Source organism: Brassica oleracea, chromosome C1 (genome assembly GCF_000695525.1).
Source record: "Brassica oleracea var. oleracea cultivar TO1000 chromosome C1, BOL, whole genome shotgun sequence".
NCBI classification, from domain to species: domain Eukaryota; kingdom Viridiplantae; phylum Streptophyta; class Magnoliopsida; order Brassicales; family Brassicaceae; genus Brassica; species Brassica oleracea.
The window spans coordinates 14,892,161-14,909,982 of record NC_027748.1 but is presented as its reverse complement, the minus strand read 5'-3'; the positions used below and the strand labels follow the sequence as shown (position 1 = coordinate 14,909,982).

Below are 17,822 nucleotides of genomic sequence, written 5' to 3'. Positions count from 1 at the left end.
AGATGCGCCAAGGCGAGTATACTACAGATCTCGATGACGTTACATTGCTCAAACACCTTGTACAGAATCACAGTGGTTTTAGTGACCTAAAACCTGAAGAATACTATGATTCGGCTCCGAGATTGTGTAAGTTAACCTTCTATAGTTTAACAATCCAACATTTAGACAAAGTTTGGAGCAGTTTTTTAGTTCTGAAGATATGTTTGAGTTCAAATCGTCTTGCAGTTTGATTCTTTGGGGGTTTGTCAATAATTAAATTTTTACTTCTCACACTTGATTTGAGTTCAAATCGCATTAGAGATTTACATGTGTTTTATCCCGAGATCTTTCATCTACTTTGTTATGCTTATACATTTATAATAGTTACAGGAAATCTGAAATGTACTAATCTAATTTTGTTGACTTATTCAAATGTTGCGTATCAGACGTACTTAGAATGTGAAAATGTGACCGAAACTGAGGAAGAGAGTATGGTGTGAGGCTTATTAACTGGTCGGTGGCAGAGAACAAAGCGTGGATCAAGTCTTTAGAACAAAGTGAAGGTTAGTGATATACGGGCTTTCTTTCCGTCATCGTTTGTCACATTGATATGTAAATATTATTAGTTCATAAAATCATATAATTTAGAATCCGATCAAATTAGAGTTGAGATTAAAGTCTGTTATATCAATAGTGTTTAGGTTATGGCTGCTTCTAGTATATCTTACTTTTCGTTGAATACTTGTGATTGCAATAGTCCTTTCTAAGAAGTTCTCTCGCCATCTTGAATACTTGTGATTGCAATTGAAAAAACCCAATTTTATTGAATAGAATCACATGAATTATTATAGGAATGAAGTTGTTCGGCAATAAATTGCAATGTGCCTAAAAACAGAAAATGATTTCAGTCTAGCTAACTTCTGAAAGTAAAGTCCATATCCTTGCTGCGATAAAATCTGCAATGAGCAAAAAATTTCTTAGACTACAGCAACATGCATTTGAGGAATATAAGCTAATCCAAACTATAGTTGCATCCACGGTAAAATTGTTACAAATTAAATAGTCTAGGGAAAGTTAATATTCAAAAGACATACCTCATCACTCCCGTTGTTCAAGATTGTTGAAAATTTCTTTAAAAACAACATTCATTGTTTTTTTTCTGAGGCTTGCCATCCTTGTCCAGAATCAATATTTTTAAACTTTTCTTTGACGTCACTCTAGAAATTGCCACGTATAGCTGTCCATGTGAAAAGACCGGTCTTGGCAGAAAGAGCCAACCTTCTGATAATGATTGTTCTTGGCTTTTGTTTATAGTTATAGCAAAAGCTACAGCTAAAAGCAATTTCCGTCTGCGCACTTTAAAAGGCAATCTAGTATCTGATGTTGTTATCAACAATCTGGGAATATATACCATCTCCCCAACTCTTTCTCCAGTGATGATTCTAGCCTCAACCATAAAATCCATTAGTTGAGTGATCTGCAGTCTCGTTCCATTCTTTAATCCTTCTGTAGGAGCAATATTCCTTAGAAACATAACAGGACAACCAACACTGAGTCTAAGACTGTGGTTTGGTAATCCAGACACCTTAATAGTGTTTAGGAAATCAGGACCAAGAGCTTCATCACTAATTGAAATTTGTATCTATTGGGTCAATACTATCTGCACTGATATAGATCTTTTCCTCACCTGGACTGACAATTCTTAATCAACACAGAATTCCTCAAAAAAATAAATTGATTTTCGTTAGTTAAGGAGTAAAAACAGAATCTTACCATCAAGCTTATCCAACATGTATTCATTTATCATGTTGACATCTTCATTAGTAGGACATAAAATATCTCTCTTGGAAAAATTTAAGTTCTTTGTTTTCTTGTAACGAAGCATTATCCCCATACACAGCTTTGCTTATGGCTTCTATAGGATCATCTGAATCCATAATCAAAAACTCTTCAGGAATATCGATCTCAGTTTCGCCATCGTTAGGCTCTGCAATTTTACCTTCTCCAACCTTTAAGATTCATTCAGAGAATTCCTTAAGTTCTTGTGCCTCTTCTGGTGTCAAATCACCAGACAATAACTGCATGTTCTTTGTGAGTTTGAAGAATTTACAGTGCTCCCAAAGATAAGAAGAGTTCAGTGCGGCCAAAACAATTTTAGCCCTTCCAGCTCCATGTATTACAGGTAGAACCTGTCGAAAATCACCTCCAAACACTACAACCTTGCCACCAAAAGGTTTAGTTCTATGCTTCCCCATAATATCATACATGCTCCTATCTAGAGCTTCAAAACAATGCTTACTCATCATAGGTGTCTCATCCCATATAATGAGTGATGCTTCTTTTACTAAATTAGCTTGATCTGATCCAGAAGCCATAGTACACGAAGAAAACTCATCAGGGCTAAGTGGTATGTCAAATCTTGAATGAGCATTCATTCCGCCTTGTAACAACAAAGAGGCGATTCCACTTGATGCAACATTAAGAACAATATCTCCTTTAGAACGAATGGCTGCAGATATTAATTTCCAAAGTAAAGTTTTTCCAGTACCACCAAATCCGTAAACAAGAAACATTCCACCTCTTTCTTCATTCACGGCATCCAGAATTTCATCAAAAAATTTCCTCTGTTCATCTGTCATCTTCTGAACGCCTCTATCAAGAGTTTCTACCAGTGCTTGACGATCATAACTCCGCTCATCTAATATCAGAAAATTTGAATCAGTATCGTCAGCAGGAGGAAGTTGTGGCATAAAAGTAAAATTTGCAAGAGAAGTCCCATTTTGCCTCAGATGCTTCTCAATTTCTTGTAAAGAAAACTTCATTTTCTCCTCATCACTTAACAAAAGTTCTACAAAAAAGATCAAAAACCTAAATTAGCACATGTTGTAATCACACATTAGGTCCAAGTTTGTTTGAACAGATTCTGAAATTAGCACAACAGAAAAATACATAATTCTAACTTGGTCTGTTGAAATAAATCCGACGATTATGCTCAATATCTTCAGACAAAATCTGCAAAGTAATTTCCCATGATGTTTCTGGCACAGATAAGGTATTATACAGAATCAAAACAAACACATGTCGCAGATCACTTCCAAAGCTCTCAAAACTTCTCCTCACTATATTGTCAATGTACTCTTGATCCTCATCTAATAACCAACGAGCAAAACATGCATCTTTGTATTCAGGATATAGAACACCATTGAAGGGTTTAATGTCTTCATAACTGGTAGGCCCTCTAACAACATTTACCACCAGAAGCTGAAACCTTGAAGTTTTCAATGAATCTCTATTCACCAATAGGGAGACTTCGTTGAAGACGAAACATCTGAGTTCTTTTGCAACTTGCGTAAATTTTACCGCCCTAAACAATTTCGCCTTACTGTTTGATCAGCAAGACCACATTCTAGAGTTTCCCCTCCATAACTTGTGTTTTGAGTCCATGAATAGAGTAGCTTGACGTGCACTTTCCAAGAATCCTTGTGCGGTTTCACTTTGTTAACCAACACAGAAGCTTGAGTGTTAGCCATCGATTTTTGTGTGAACTTTGAAGAATGTTTGTGTAGAAAAGAAGTGTAGGAAGTGCTCTATACATATAAGGCGCCGATGGTTATTATAGAAAAGAATATCTAGGTACTATATGCCGATGAGTTAAATATGTAGATATTGCTAGATTGTAGCAATTATTAAGTGGGAGTATCTATCTATTATACGCAAAATTGGAGATATGGAAATGTAGATACTTTCGTGGTTAATACGTTTGTGATGTCGGTTTGAATGAAGAGATATCTCCCAGAGAAAATAAATCTAAAGTATAGGAAAAATAGGTAAATTAGTTACTTGCTACATAAGAAGGTAAAGATCTCGGAAATATTTAAGAAAAGTAAGTTAGGGAAAATGAAGGCAATGTAGTTATGAACCTCCATGATATTTACGTGATCAAAAGCAAAAAATCTATGGTTTAAATTTGGAGTTATCTCTAAGAAAACATAACCATTTATGGCAATATACTCTGGAGATATTTAATTTGCACCGTAAGTTGAGGTTTTATCAGTTGGCATATTTTTAGCTGAGAATATTATTCTAACTGATCCAGTTATGGCAATTTGGTTTATTCGGTTTAATTGTTTATGCAAGGTTACTATTGGGTTATTCCATTGCTACTATTGTAAATCTGGTTTACTCTTTTTCATTTTATGGTTTTGGATGTTTATTTTTTGGTTTGATTTGTAATAGACGTTTTGTACGACTACATTATTATCATTGGACAAACCCAAAAAATGTCTTCAGATATAACTAAATCACAGGCCCATTCGATATGGATTTATGTTTTTTATTTAGGCCCACGACGTAGAAGAGTTATAGTTACGATTTGTCCAAACTTTTTTATAAAACATAAGCTGATGATAGATGCTATTTTTGTGTCCAAACAATTTTTTTTTTTAACTTGCAATTGCCGAACAAAATGAAAAGGTATTTCTGCTTTAGTAACATAGATGGTTTGATCTGGTTATAATAATAGCCTAGTGATTTGACTACTTTATCATATTTGACTAATATGGTTTGTTGTCTAAGAAAATGGGTTAGATTTAGTAGTATTTTATTTATTTATTTTTAAATCAAAGCTTTGTTTAATAACATGTCATGTCAGCGAGGTTATAGAGGCTTAATGTCATGTTTCTATTGAGAATTAGCTGAGCCGCAATGGGAAATTAATGCAGTCAATCAAATTAAAAGGTTTTCACTTAAGCGTGTTATTAATTAATAGTATGACTAGATGATAATCTGCAAACATGCGCGGGATAAATTTTTTATATTAATATTTGTTCATTAAATGGTTTTAACATTTTACAACACCGCAATCTTTATCTATTGTAAAACGACGAATACAAATGTTGGTCTCTTAAATGTATCATCGTTTTGAAGAGTTAACGTATTATAGTTTATTTTAATTATTCTTAAGAGTTCATATGCACAAAAGAAATTAAGTTTTGGCAAGAGGTCAATGATTGCGTGAGTTACTGAAACAATCTCAATCAGCCCGTCTCACAGTGGACTTAATCGAGAAATATTGTTTTTTTAGGTAGGGGGTGTGATGTAACTCTGTCGTTAGTGACCAATTAAAATTGGATGACACAAATCACCAAAACCAAATAAGCAACATCGATTGTAAAATGACGAAAGGGGATTACTATTGACTCTACATAAGTGATTTCATTTTCTACCTCTATAAAATTATGCTTTCGTTCTCGTTTTTGTTTCACTGACATGAGTTTTGTTTCTTTTTTTAACTTCTTCTGTGAATTCAGTGAATTCATAAGTGTCAATTTAAAAAGATAGACATCTGTAAAAATTAGTTCCACTCCAGATATATATCCAAGAATCAAATTTTTGAAAAAAATCACCGGCAAATTCTATTCACAGGTTATTGTTCAAATCAATTATATCAAGCTGTTATAGAATATAAGTGAAGACTCGAAATATAAATGTTTGTCTTGTATATATTCACCATTTCGATCTAAAAATCATCTAATTCTAGAACAACAAAACAAATTACTTATTTTATTAACCTACACTTTTTAGTTACTTAAGAGTATACTGGTAAACAATATATATAATACTTACCATTCTAGTATATGTAAACTTTGTATAAACTAAAAATTGTTTGATTTATTAAATAATAAACAAGAAACCTTATAATAAATAGTTCAAATCTCTCATTTTTACAATTATAATAGTTATATAGAGTATTAGAAAAAAAAAATATTAGACGAATGACCAAATCTCTCATTCTTCGAACAAACTCAAAATGAGGTAATTGGAATCTTGTCATGATATTTCATTAAAAGCTTTTTAGGAATAAAAATTAATACTAAATGATTTATTCTGAATGAAATAATACATATATAGTGCTTCCAATATTAAAAATCACTTCGATCTGAAGAAATGTATTTCTGGAATTGTCAGGATCAAATAGCTTATTATAAACCATTTATTTTAAAAATAATTTGTATACATAAAAGTATATACATTAGAGTAAGCACATAAATCAACCAATACCTTTTCTTTATTTACAATCATATTTTTGGTACATAAATCAAAACCTTCATTTTATTTACTTTATATGGTATATAATTAAACTTTAGTGATATTAACATAGATATATATATATATAGTATATTTTAATATAAATATTTATTATTGACTATTCCTACTCATATGATTTTATTAACATTTGTAAATTTTTTGTAACAAAAATTTAAACCGTTAGTCATAAAAATTTAATGTGAATTTTTTCAATACAAATTTCAAAATTAAAATATTAAGATCTCAATAACTTTTCAGTGTAAATTTTGAAATTAACATATTTATATATTTTTTTTATAGTATATAATTTTATTTAAATGATATTAATATATATATATATATATATAATATGAATATTTATTAATGAGACTTCATATTCATATGATTTATGATCATTTGTATCTTGTTTGAACAAAAAAAAAGTTAAACCACTGATCACAAAATTTTCAATGTGTGACTTTTACCAATTTTAGTAATTTATAGTCGTTTTAAAATATTCAAAATATAACATGTTAGAAAAATCTATGTTTTTATTATATGATTAATGTGATTGTTTAATTTTTTAATAATATAAAATTAAAAAAAAATAGGATACAAAAATTGTGATATAATTTGTATTATTCATAATCATTAATTGTCATATATATGTTAATCATATTAATTAATTATGTAGTTTTTATTTAAGGAAAAAATTGAGAATATTCTTTTGTACACTAATAATCAATTTAATATTTAATTTATTAAAATGTATAATATATATTTATATGAGCCAATTTATTTTTCTAAAGATTTTAAGAATCATCGTAGTGATACACGTAGCTACGAAAATTTGTTATAATGATTTATTATTAATACTAGTATACTACCCCGTACTACGTACGGAAAAATAATAATTAATTTATTATGTTAAAAATAGTATGATTCGTAGCAAAATTGATTGTTAGACGTTAATTCCCATGTATTGTAATATTTGTAGATAATACTTGAGTTCTATAATAATCAAATTTGAGAATTTTCTTCTCCATTTAAGAGCTAGTTTTATTTTATCTATAAATTAATAACAAAGCCCTTCATTTAGTTCAACTTAATTGCGTAACCATAAAAATAAAATTTGATTTTACATGAAATTTAATTTGAACAATTAATTCAAGGATTGTTTGGATGAAAATATGATATTTTAACTATGCTGTAAAATAAATACTAAGAAAAATATTAAATAATTTAGGTATTATAATTAATTGACCAATATCTAATATAATATTATAGATGTAAACAGAATAGCCTCAACCAATACATGCTTATATATATATATATTACCCATGATATTTGTCATTATATAAAATACTATTGAAAATTTGTCAATCTTAAGAGTTTTCAGTATTATTTGATAGTTAAAGAGCAAAGAAAGAAAAGAAGAAGAAAACATATTAATCAAGTTTTTGCATCTGACCTATTAATCAAATCACGAGCAGCACGTGGGTTGAGATCTCTTGGTAAATTGGAGTCCATCTTCTCATCCATTCTTCATGAACTCTTGTCAACTTTAATCAGAACATAACTCTAAAACAAAAAAGAGATGAAATGGTGTTGCCAGCTTCTTCCCCTTCGGTTGTAGTGGAGCCATTTTGGTTTGAGGAAGAACCATTCCTCTCCGTGGAAAGTAAAAATATAGAAAAAATTAAAATTACACAACAAAAAATAATCTAATGTTGAGAATAAAAGAAAGATTCGGTACTGACTCATTTTCTAAACAAAAATAAAATGGTTGGCACCACCAACCAATGGATACCAAGGTATTTCTCAAAGCCATCTATAACTTTCACTTATTTTTTTTTAGATGATCGTTTCTACCGCTTCAAAACCTTTACATAAGATTGAAGATTCATCTTTCTCAGAGAAAACAAACATGAACATTTTTTCTCAGAGAAAACAAATATGAACATCAGCTGCTATGTTTTCGTTGAATAAATTAAACTATTTGTAGAAGTTGACGTAGTGTATGAGAAGAAGGTGGAGATAGTGGCTGAAACATTTGATAGTCTTGAGACAACTAAAACGATTTTTGCTTTCTTTTTGTTTTTATCATCACTTTATTTTTGATCTAACCGCAAATAAACTGCTTGTATCAGAATTCTTTTTTTTTTTAATTTAGTATTTTTTTTTAAAAGAAATTGAACAATAAACATGTGGCAGAATTTAATTGGCCATTCAACTTGCGCTTTAATATACAGGGGATTAGATTATTATTCAGATTATCGCAACACCACAATAGGAAACCAACATAATCACAACCGTATAATAAAATATAAAAAAAATGTTTCTTTCATAGTGGGGCGGAGAAAGTAATTTAAACAAGCAAATAAGCTTTGCAATTTATTTAATGGCACCACCACCACCACTGTGGAGCACCTTTTTTTTCTTAACACTTAAATTCTCCATTTCATCAGATGTTTGTTGTAATTTTATTTTTTTGTCAAATATATCTCCAATTCCAAACAAAGAAATGGTGGTACTTGATTTAGCTCCTAATCCATATTAGTACTTAGCCCTCCCATACTAATAGAATAAAATGGTAAGATAAATAAAGGAATACGACCCTTTATCATTGGCGTGGCACGGCATTAATTTAAATGCATGATAATAACATGACATCATAAAATACTCTCTTCTTTACATATTATAAAATAGCTTATCCATTATTTTCTTAGCATTGTTTAAACTTTAAAATAGTTATTAGTTGTCCTTTAATCATTTTTGATGTCACTAACCCTCAAATACAAACTGAATAGTCTAAATAATTGCCGGTTTGGGCGGCACCCAATGGTGACCAGCCTTGTAGAGCAAGACTAACAACTTCATTACCACTTTGCTATATAAACCTGATCGATCATAAGCCACAAATACACATAAAGAGCTTGTAATCATCAAACAAACTCAAAAGAATCGTATTAACTATTTCCAGGTCAAAATGGTGAAGATTGCAATTGGAAGCTTGGGTGATTCCTTCAGCGTTGCGTCTCTAAAGGCTTACTTATCTGAGTTTATCGCAACTCTTCTCTTCGTGTTTGCCGGCGTTGGCTCTGCTATTGCTTTTGGCAAACTAACATCCAATGCGGCCTTGGACCCAGCTGGTCTTGTCGCTGTGGCTGTGGCTCACGCCTTTGCCCTTTTCGTCGGTGTGTCCATAGCCGCCAACATCTCCGGCGGACACCTTAACCCCGCCGTGACTCTCGGCCTCGCAGTCGGTGGTAACATCACTGTCATCACCAGTTTCTTCTACTGGATAGCTCAGTGCCTTGGGTCAATCGTCGCTTGTCTCCTCCTAGTCTTTGTTACTATTGGCGAGGTACACAAATAAATTTGTTTAAACGACCGTGACTAAAAAATGTTGTGACGGTTTCAAAATCTGGTTTGATTTATAACCTATGGTTTATTAACCAAGTAACTTATTTTTGTCTTAACGGTTATGTAGAGCGTACCGACCCATGGAGTAGCAGCCGGTTTAGGAGCGGTTGAAGGAATAGTGATGGAGATTGTGGTGACTTTTGCTCTGGTCTACACAGTTTACGCCACCGCAGCTGATCCGAAGAAGGGATCGCTTGGAACCATTGCTCCTATTGCCATCGGTTTCATCGTTGGTGCCAACATCCTTGCCGCCGGTCCATTCAGCGGAGGCTCTATGAACCCGGCCAGGTCATTTGGACCAGCTGTTGTTAGTGGTGATTTCTCTCAGATATGGATATACTGGGTAGGCCCACTTGTAGGTGGTGCACTAGCTGGACTCATCTATGGTGACGTCTTCATCGGATCCTACGCACCGGCTCCGACCACAGAAAGCTACCCTTGATCCTCTACGGTTTTTATTTGTTTGGCTTCTTAAGCCACAGTATTGGCTTTTTTGTTGTTGTTGTTGTGCGGAATGGTCCAGTTTCTTTCCAATATCATATGAATGATTGAATGTGGTTGTCAGTTAATAACAAAATATGTATATTTTCAGTTTCTTTAAAAGTGATCACCAATCGTAAGTTATTGAAAAACTTTATTTGATATGCTCTATGTTAATCCCAAAAGTATTTTATTAAAAACATCTTCAATGTAAAATTCAATTTTCTTACGAAACAAAACAGAATAATGAACAAAAAATAATTATTTTATTTGTGGAGTAAATTCATGTTATGCCATTGTAAAGCAGAAAACAGAGTGACACTAGAGCATCTCTTACTTCAATTTTCATTTTGGAATATGAAATAGGGTTATGGCTGAAAAGTTCGTGAGTTTCCAAATATGCATCACTTCAAAGTTTAACCAATTATACGCATAGGACTTGATCATTTTAACCTACTTAACTAGTTAATTGTCAAACACATAAGTTTTTTGTCAAAACATTGAATGGGTTGAAAGTTAAACAAACTACAATAATGTATTGTGGAAGCTTTTGAAGAAATAAAGATTCAATATATTCAAATTCATCAAAAAGATGTTTATACAAAGACAAATATTTCTCTATATCCGGCATTTACTTTAGAGGCCAATTTGAAGCCCAGATACATCACCAGACTCAAACTAAAGGATTACTGATTACTCTAATTGGCTGAAGAAACTTTTGTTTAACTGATAGCCTGATAGGGTACTCAAATGATAAACAAATTAGTAATGCCTAGATACAAGGACATAAAAGATTGTTAATCCGTGAAACTACTCAGACGATAAGAGTACATTAATAGAAAAATAAAGTGGTCTCTTTTACGTATGATTATTATTCGATGGAGCTGGTCAGCGTAGAGAGCCGTCCGCTGAAAAGACAAAATGCTCTGAAACCGATGCATTTGTCGCCTCTTTCTGGTTTCACAAACCGTCCTACCAGATTAAGATATTACCTGAAAATCATGGACAATGTTCTCTTTTTTTTTTTGATCAAAAGGACAATGTTCTCTAAACCACAATAATATCCTCTCTTTATCCAGACATATATATACAAGAACATGGAGACGAGTTGCTAAATTTTCCAAGAACTCGATTCAGATATTATTGTAATCTCTATCTCAGTTGTTAGGCCCCACGTACTTTTAAAATTTGAGTGGTTTGAATAATTCTCTCGCTCATAAAAAAAGAAAAGATTCTATTATTTGTGTACTTTGTGTTTATGCTCTTCCTCTAATTCTCTTCCACCTAAGTCAACATCATCCTTTTTCATCTCCAAAAGTTGTTCCTTTTCAGTTTTATTATTATCATTCAAAGTTTTTTAAAAAGTTGACAGTTCATTTCCAAGTTTTATTTCTGAAACTGAAAGCTGGTTCTCTGTTTTGGTCACATGGTTTTTGATCAGAAACATAACTCTTTACTCCCAACATAATAAATTGTCCCACGTCAGTTTTTCATATTCAAGAAAGCTTCATTTTGGATCAGAGTTTTAAATCATAGGAAAAAGAAAATGGAACGTGGTGGGTTTTATCCAGATTGGAAGGATACTTCTTCTTCCTTGTTTGGATCAGAGAACATGGAGGAAGAGCTGGAAGAAGAGCTTTTCTCATCTATTCCACAGCCTCAGACACCAAAAGAGCCTATGGAGTTTCTGTCAAGATCTTGGAGTCTCTCTACCTCTGAAATCGCAAAAGCACTTGCACTGAAACATAGACAACAACAAGAACAGCGTTGTGTTGCACAAAACAACACTCATGTTCTGTTCCCTGATGCTGCTGCTGCTGCTGCACATCCACTCATGGTACGACACTTTTCTTATCTCTTTTCCACAATACCGATCAAACCCACTTTTCACATGATCATGGAGAGCCTTAAGTCAGAGACTTTTTTTTTTTTATTAATTGTATTATGACATTTATTTCACTAAAGTTCTTGGGAACTGGAATGGATAAAGAAAACATTATCAACTCTTTTCATGTCTTTTGATTTCAGACTGGGAAGATTATGAACTCGTTTGGCACACGTAGAGCAGGGACACTATCCAAATGGTTTCACCACCACAGGGAACATAGCAGCAGTAGCAACACCACCAACTATCTCAAGAAGAAAGACAAGGCGCGTGTTGAGAACGCTCACGTGCACTCTGCAGTATCTATAGCAGCTCTAGCTGCAGGTGTAGCCTCGGTGACATCCGCAAGCAATTGCAAAGGGTCAAGCTCCAAGATGACTCTGGCTTTAGGCTCAGCCACAGAACTGTTGGCTTCACACTGTGTTGAGATGGCTGAGCGAGCCGGTGCTGACCATGCACGTGTTGCTTCCACGGTTAGGTCATCTGTTGACATCCACAGCCCCGGTGATCTCATGACTCTTACAGCCGCTGCTGCAACGGGTAAAGTCTCTTGTTTGGAAACTAGTTCACAAGCCTTTGGCTTCTTTGGTTCATACTTGGATCTGATTTTGTTTTGAATGAAAACTAGCTTTAAGAGGAGAAGCGGCTCTGAAGGCGAGACAGCCAAAGGAAGCAAGGAAAAACGCAGCTATTACACCTTTCGAGAGAAGCTTCTCCAACTCTCATTGGCCTGCAAACTTTCAGTTTAGATTGGAAGAACCAAATCTTCCACTTGAAGGCGAACTGATGCAATGCGCGCGAAATGGTAAGTATCTTCTGTCTTTGAGACTCTGATCAAATGAAGAGTTCACTGAGATAAGACAGAGAGCTTAACTCTTCTTTCTTGTACTTTTTAACTTTCAGGAGTGCAGAGAACTAAGCGTGTATGTGTCTATATCAACAAGAAGTCTCAGGTACAGCAGATTCAATTAGAATCCTCCTAAACACACAACACATCTCACTTCACTTCCGATCCAAATGCTTATTATGCTGCTACTCATGATTTTCTTTCCAGGTTATAATCAAGCTCAAAAGCAAACATGTTGGAGGTGCATTCTCAAAGAAGATCAAATGTAAGCATTTTCCTAATCTTTCAGTTAAGATGAATAACCTGAAAACACAGACACTCTGAACTTGCTGGTCCTTTTTTTGAAGGCATTGTCTATGGAGTCTGCGACGAGAAATCAGCTTGGCCTTACAGGAAAGAGAGGGAAAACTCAGAGGAAGTCTACTTTGGTCTGAAAACCGGACAAGGCCTTTTGGAGTTCAAGTGCAAGAGCAAAGTTCACAAGCAGAGATGGGTTGATGGGGTAGAGTCTCTTCTCCGCCAAGTAAACTGCTTTGAGGCTGCCAAGTGCTCGCTGGGATCTCTAAGTCTCACCAATCACAGATGATGCAGGATCCTGTATATATCTTATTATATATATATATATATCCACATTTTTGCTGTTGTGATGTATTTGCAAAAATACTGGCAATGTACAATCTCAGTCATAAGAATTTTGGATAAAGCACCAACATGTTATTCAGATGATCACATTAAGTGGTAGGAACCATTGCTATGTACAGAAAGACATTGATCTGAGTTAAAACCTTTTATTTCCAGTGAAATAGTTTCTGATATGCTAAGACAAGACAATGGACGTGTAATCTATGAAAAATCAGAAATCTTAAGAGTGGTATGGTATGTATGACCTTGCTTGTATGTGGTTCATATGAAGAAATCATGTGAGAGCTTTTGATGTTGAGCGTATCAGAATACTACAGTCTTATATGTACCATAAGGCAATATTCGCAGTTCGCAGTAAGATTTTATAGCTTTCATTAGGCACTTCTTCTCGAGGTCCTCTGATTTTTGGACAAAGCTCCTCAAGTTGTCTCTGTGGGAAACTCTCTCAACCTGCAAAAAAACTCAAATTGTGACGCTGCTGAAGAAACAATGCAACCCTCATAAAATAAATAAACAAGTTGGGGAGATTGAATCACCATTTGTTCAATGATAGGACCTGAATCAAGTTCCTCTGTAACAAAGTGAGTCGTTGCACCGATTAGCTTCACACCTGCATCAAATGCCTACCAACAGAATCTAAAATATGAATAACACAACTCATGCAAAGGTAAGAGCAATCAGGGAAATCAGAGAAACCTGTTTTGCGGGGCTTCTCCCCTTGAATGATGGTAAGAGGCCATGATGTATGTTGATAACATCTTTTCCATAACCTTTCAAGAAGTTACCAGACAGTACCTGTCAAAAGGAAAATGTTCCAATCAGTACAAAGCTGTTCCCGCAGAGAGACGCAAACAAACTGAAGGAGATACATTCATCAAACTGAGGTTACCTGCATGTATCTAGCGAGAACTATAAAATCAGTATCCTTGACCAACTCCAAAATCTCCTCCTCTATCTTGTTCTGATCGGTTGTTGGCAAATAATGATAAGAGATGCCATGCCTCTGGAGAAAGCGCATAATGTGTGTGTTTGGAGCTCTTTCATGATTACTGAAACACACACACAAAAGTATTGCTGAATCACTAATTGCGCATCTAATATTTACACATTCAAGATTCAATGAGAAAAGAGTTACAAGTAAAACCTAATGACACATGTTATATCGACGGGAAGTTTCCCGTCCTGCCATTTATGTAACATTTCAACCAGACAATGATCCTACAAAGACAGAGCAATCAATCACACAACTTCAGGAAAGGACAACAAGAAAGAAAAGGATGTTTGTGATATCAAATATTATTTACCTGTTTTGAGAGTAAAAGAGCAATCTTGTACTTGGGGTCTAAAGAGGGCACTCGTACAACCGAGCTCATAGCATTGAATTTTCTGGCAATAGTTTCGAAATCTTCACCCATCTGACTCCTTGGCCATTTAACTGGATCAAAAATAAACTCGCTGCCCAAAGAAATTACCTTTTCAATCCCAAAAATAGAAACCTTTCAATCTCTAAGAACACTCCAAACTTACTTGTATAGTTTTGAAAAATGTTCACTTTGAATACATCTGGGTCATGAAACTATATCAAAGGATAGGTTTTTGTACCTTCGAGAGTAGAAGACGTTCTTGTTCTCAGGAACAAACACATCGTAACCAAGAATGTTGCCTCCTTTTGCAGCAATACAATCTGATAGTTTCGCTACAATCCCGACCACATCCTAAAGAACAAAGAAGGAGTCACTAGCTGTGGTGTTAATTGGTCGTGGGACAAATCAAATGAATACGCGTACCGGACAATGGAAGACGTGGACGCCCGGGATGAGAAGGGGAGATACGGAGGAATCGAGGGACTCGCCGTGAAAATGAGAAGATTTGAAGGACCATTTCATAAATGATCCGAATGCTGTGGCCGAGGGAGATGAGGTTGTTGAGACCCTTCGTATCATCATCATCATCATCATCACCTTTATATTCAGTTATATCGGAGCTCCTTCGCACTAGCCACTGTTTTACTATATCTCATCACCTTTCCTTTTCATGGCGTTTGCTCTTCACATTTTCGCCAAAGATATAAATATTTTTATTTTTTAATATTAACGGATTTGTGTAAAGCACAAACAATAGTTCTGTCAGCATCTAAATAAATTCATTTGGATAATGTTTCTTGAATTTTTCGAAATTAATTTCTCTTCTCAAATTATCCATTGCCATTTCTCTCACATATTAGTAGCTTGTAATTCTTATGTAACAATTCTGTTAATGTATAGTATAATGAAAAAAGAAGACAAAGTGGGGGTTCTTGTGCTAGGCCAAAGGATACTAACGTTGTACGTTCTATATATAGAATTTGGTCGTTACAAATGGAAAATCTCAACAACCTAACATTGATTGTGAAGAACCTATTCAATACTTTTGTCGAAAAGGCAACCATTTCCTTGGTTTTTCATATGGCTCTCACTAGCTTCAAGTTAATAACTCTTTCCTCTATGATGATGTTTGCGACATAGTCTATATTCATCATCTTATGTATTTTGTTGATAAGACACCAAATTATAGATCCTTTGTTTCTGCTTAAATGTTTTCTCTATGATTTGAAGCAAGCTTTCCATGGGTGGAAGTTCCACATGTTTTGCTGCTGCCTATGCTCGACATCTTGGATTCAAGCAAATAATCTTTGACAACTCTTTGTTTGTTATCTCTAATGGATCTAACCTTGTTTATCCTATTCCTTGTTGATCAAAATCCTCTTCACCAATTTCTTGCGTCATGGTCAAGCGTGCAACTACTCTTCTCCTTTCATCAACAAAATAACGCAGTTGATATCTTTCATCAGGATTATATGTCAAATTCCAACTTGTGCCTTACACGGCCAACATATGTGTCTCTTTATGGGTGACTGTCAATTATGGCAAACTTCTACTTTGTGTTGGCCGGGTAAGGCACATAATGGAATTCGAAAGACTCTAGCTAGACACACGAGGAAGACTCAATTCGCCAATCCCTTCAGAATCTGAAGGCCAGATTCATTGAAGAAAGGCTCTAACCAGAAAAATATAAGGTACTAGCAATTCTCCATAATAACTAAAGCAAAATCACCATCAAAATTATCTAAGAAAATTAGCTTTATGGTCAGATGCAAAGTTTAAGGAAATTCAAAACTTGAAAAAGCAAAACAAAACATAAAGATGTACAACATAAACAAAAAATAAAGGTTGATCACCGGTAACGACGTAGGGAGATGGAGTTGTTTCTCCTCCAGGTAGACTGGCGGGAAGGTCTGTTCTTGTGGTTGTTGTGACCCTTTCCACGAAGACCACGATTCTTCTTTCCCTCTGAGGTGAGCCCTCTGAGTTCTCTGTGCTTGTGCACTGGGTTGCAGATCCAGATGATCCTTGGATCATTTCGGACGGCATTGTGTGCAGGGTCCACAAGTATAATCTCGTAGTACTTGTATGTAGAGTCCTAAGCAAATGAAAAACAAATCCATCATTAATCTATCATCATATCAGTAACACTATAAGCTACACATATAAACATTCCAATGTCGAAAAGGGTTTGATATCTTACCTCATTGAGCCGGTAGGAGTTGATGACCCTAAGGCCACCAAGTTTGCGACCAGCAAGTTCCTCACAACAGATCTCTTACTGCGCTGGAACTTGAGCTGAGTCACTCCCTGGTTAGTGGGTTTACCATAAGACAATATCCTTGGGAACAGGCCTCTTGCGACCTCCACGACTCACACGCACCCGGTAGACAACAAAGCCCTAGGCCCTAACAAAAAAAAGTATTAAGACACATCAGCAAACACAGTAGACTAAATGTATAAAAACATTACCCAAATTTTTAATTTGGGTCCATAAATGTAACAATCCTAGACAATAATAGAGTCCACAGTAGATAAAGAGCAGTTCGGTCAGAAGATTGAATCGATATCGCTGGTCTCAGGAAGTATTCTATCATGTTAACGCAGACATAGAATGGCTACGTGTCAAGACACCGCTTGACCAGCTTATTCACCTAAACCTACCTACAGACAAGAGAAGAATTAAGACCTGCTTGTGCACCAAAAAAAAAAAAAAAGACCTGCTTGGGCTTGTAGCCGAGACGACGGGCTTTGTCAGGACGAGTGGGACGAACAAGACGAACAATGGAAGGCTGCTGGCGATACTCCCAGCACCTTATCCTCTGCGTAAACCTCATCACATCCGATTGCTTCTTCCTCCATAGTTCCGACACGTACTTGTAGGCACCTATCGTTAACCAAAGAATCATATTTCATTCTTCATACACACATATATATCACCAAAACTCAATGAACATCACATAGCCATTGCTGATTCCCAGCGTCGCAGTCACTATTAGACCAACATTATCGGCGTCCTTAGCCTGATTTCTAAGGAATATTCGGCCGAGGTTGAGTTTGGATTCCCGAAGATATGCTACTGTGGTGGTTACCCTCTTGTAGCAACCTTTTACACCAGAAATGATCTAGGCCAAAG

At 34.9% G+C, this 17,822-nt stretch overlaps 3 protein-coding genes and 1 pseudogene across 3 annotated transcripts; 2 read left to right on the top strand and 2 right to left on the bottom strand.

The window, feature by feature from the left end:
* The first annotated feature begins 8,875 nt into the window (after positions 1 to 8,875).
* Positions 8,876 to 10,112, top strand: LOC106312694 (probable aquaporin TIP2-2). Its single transcript, XM_013750311.1, has 2 exons — positions 8,876 to 9,412; positions 9,539 to 10,112. Exons 1-2 carry the CDS (start codon positions 9,035 to 9,037, stop codon positions 9,911 to 9,913), a joined length of 753 nt encoding a protein of 250 aa, XP_013605765.1. The 5' UTR covers positions 8,876 to 9,034; the 3' UTR covers positions 9,914 to 10,112.
* Positions 10,113 to 11,213: 1,101 nt separating this feature from the next.
* Positions 11,214 to 13,412, top strand: LOC106312677 (VAN3-binding protein). Its single transcript, XM_013750287.1, has 6 exons — positions 11,214 to 11,788; positions 11,980 to 12,376; positions 12,465 to 12,641; positions 12,740 to 12,789; positions 12,891 to 12,948; positions 13,031 to 13,412. The coding sequence occupies exons 1-6, from the start codon at positions 11,498 to 11,500 to the stop codon at positions 13,267 to 13,269; spliced, it is 1,212 nt and encodes a 403-aa protein (XP_013605741.1). The 5' UTR covers positions 11,214 to 11,497; the 3' UTR covers positions 13,270 to 13,412.
* A 45-nt stretch (positions 13,413 to 13,457) lies between these two features.
* Positions 13,458 to 15,408, bottom strand: LOC106312685 (formyltetrahydrofolate deformylase 2, mitochondrial). The gene is made up of 8 exons (XM_013750300.1): positions 15,113 to 15,408; positions 14,928 to 15,040; positions 14,630 to 14,780; positions 14,470 to 14,543; positions 14,215 to 14,374; positions 14,022 to 14,120; positions 13,862 to 13,948; positions 13,458 to 13,775 (listed from the first exon to the last, which is right to left on the bottom strand). Exons 1-8 carry the CDS (start codon positions 15,281 to 15,283, stop codon positions 13,629 to 13,631), a joined length of 1,002 nt encoding a protein of 333 aa, XP_013605754.1. The 5' UTR covers positions 15,284 to 15,408; the 3' UTR covers positions 13,458 to 13,628.
* A 1,130-nt stretch (positions 15,409 to 16,538) lies between these two features.
* LOC106332700 lies at positions 16,539 to 17,595 on the bottom strand (annotated as a pseudogene).
* Positions 17,596 to 17,822: the final 227 nt, after the last annotated feature.

Excerpts from the sequence above, each read along its gene's own strand:
- LOC106312694 (XM_013750311.1), top strand. The coding sequence starts at position 9,035 with ATGGTGAAGATTGCAATTGGAAGCTTGGGTGATTCCTTCAGCGTTGCG. Across the intron at positions 9,413-9,538 it reads TCTTTGTTACTATTGGCGAG|AGCGTACCGACCCATGGAGT; the intron begins GTACACAAATAA and ends ACGGTTATGTAG.
- LOC106312677 (XM_013750287.1), top strand. The coding sequence starts at position 11,498 with ATGGAACGTGGTGGGTTTTATCCAGATTGGAAGGATACTTCTTCTTCC. Across the intron at positions 11,789-11,979 it reads CTGCTGCACATCCACTCATG|ACTGGGAAGATTATGAACTC; the intron begins GTACGACACTTT and ends TTTTGATTTCAG. Across the intron at positions 12,377-12,464 it reads TACAGCCGCTGCTGCAACGG|CTTTAAGAGGAGAAGCGGCT; the intron begins GTAAAGTCTCTT and ends AATGAAAACTAG.
- LOC106312685 (XM_013750300.1), bottom strand. The coding sequence starts at position 15,283 with ATGATGATGATGATGATGATACGAAGGGTCTCAACAACCTCATCTCCC. Across the intron at positions 14,544-14,629 it reads CTCTTTTACTCTCAAAACAG|GATCATTGTCTGGTTGAAAT; the intron begins GTAAATAATATT and ends CTGTCTTTGTAG. Across the intron at positions 13,949-14,021 it reads GGAGAAGCCCCGCAAAACAG|GCATTTGATGCAGGTGTGAA; the intron begins GTTTCTCTGATT and ends TTCTGTTGGTAG.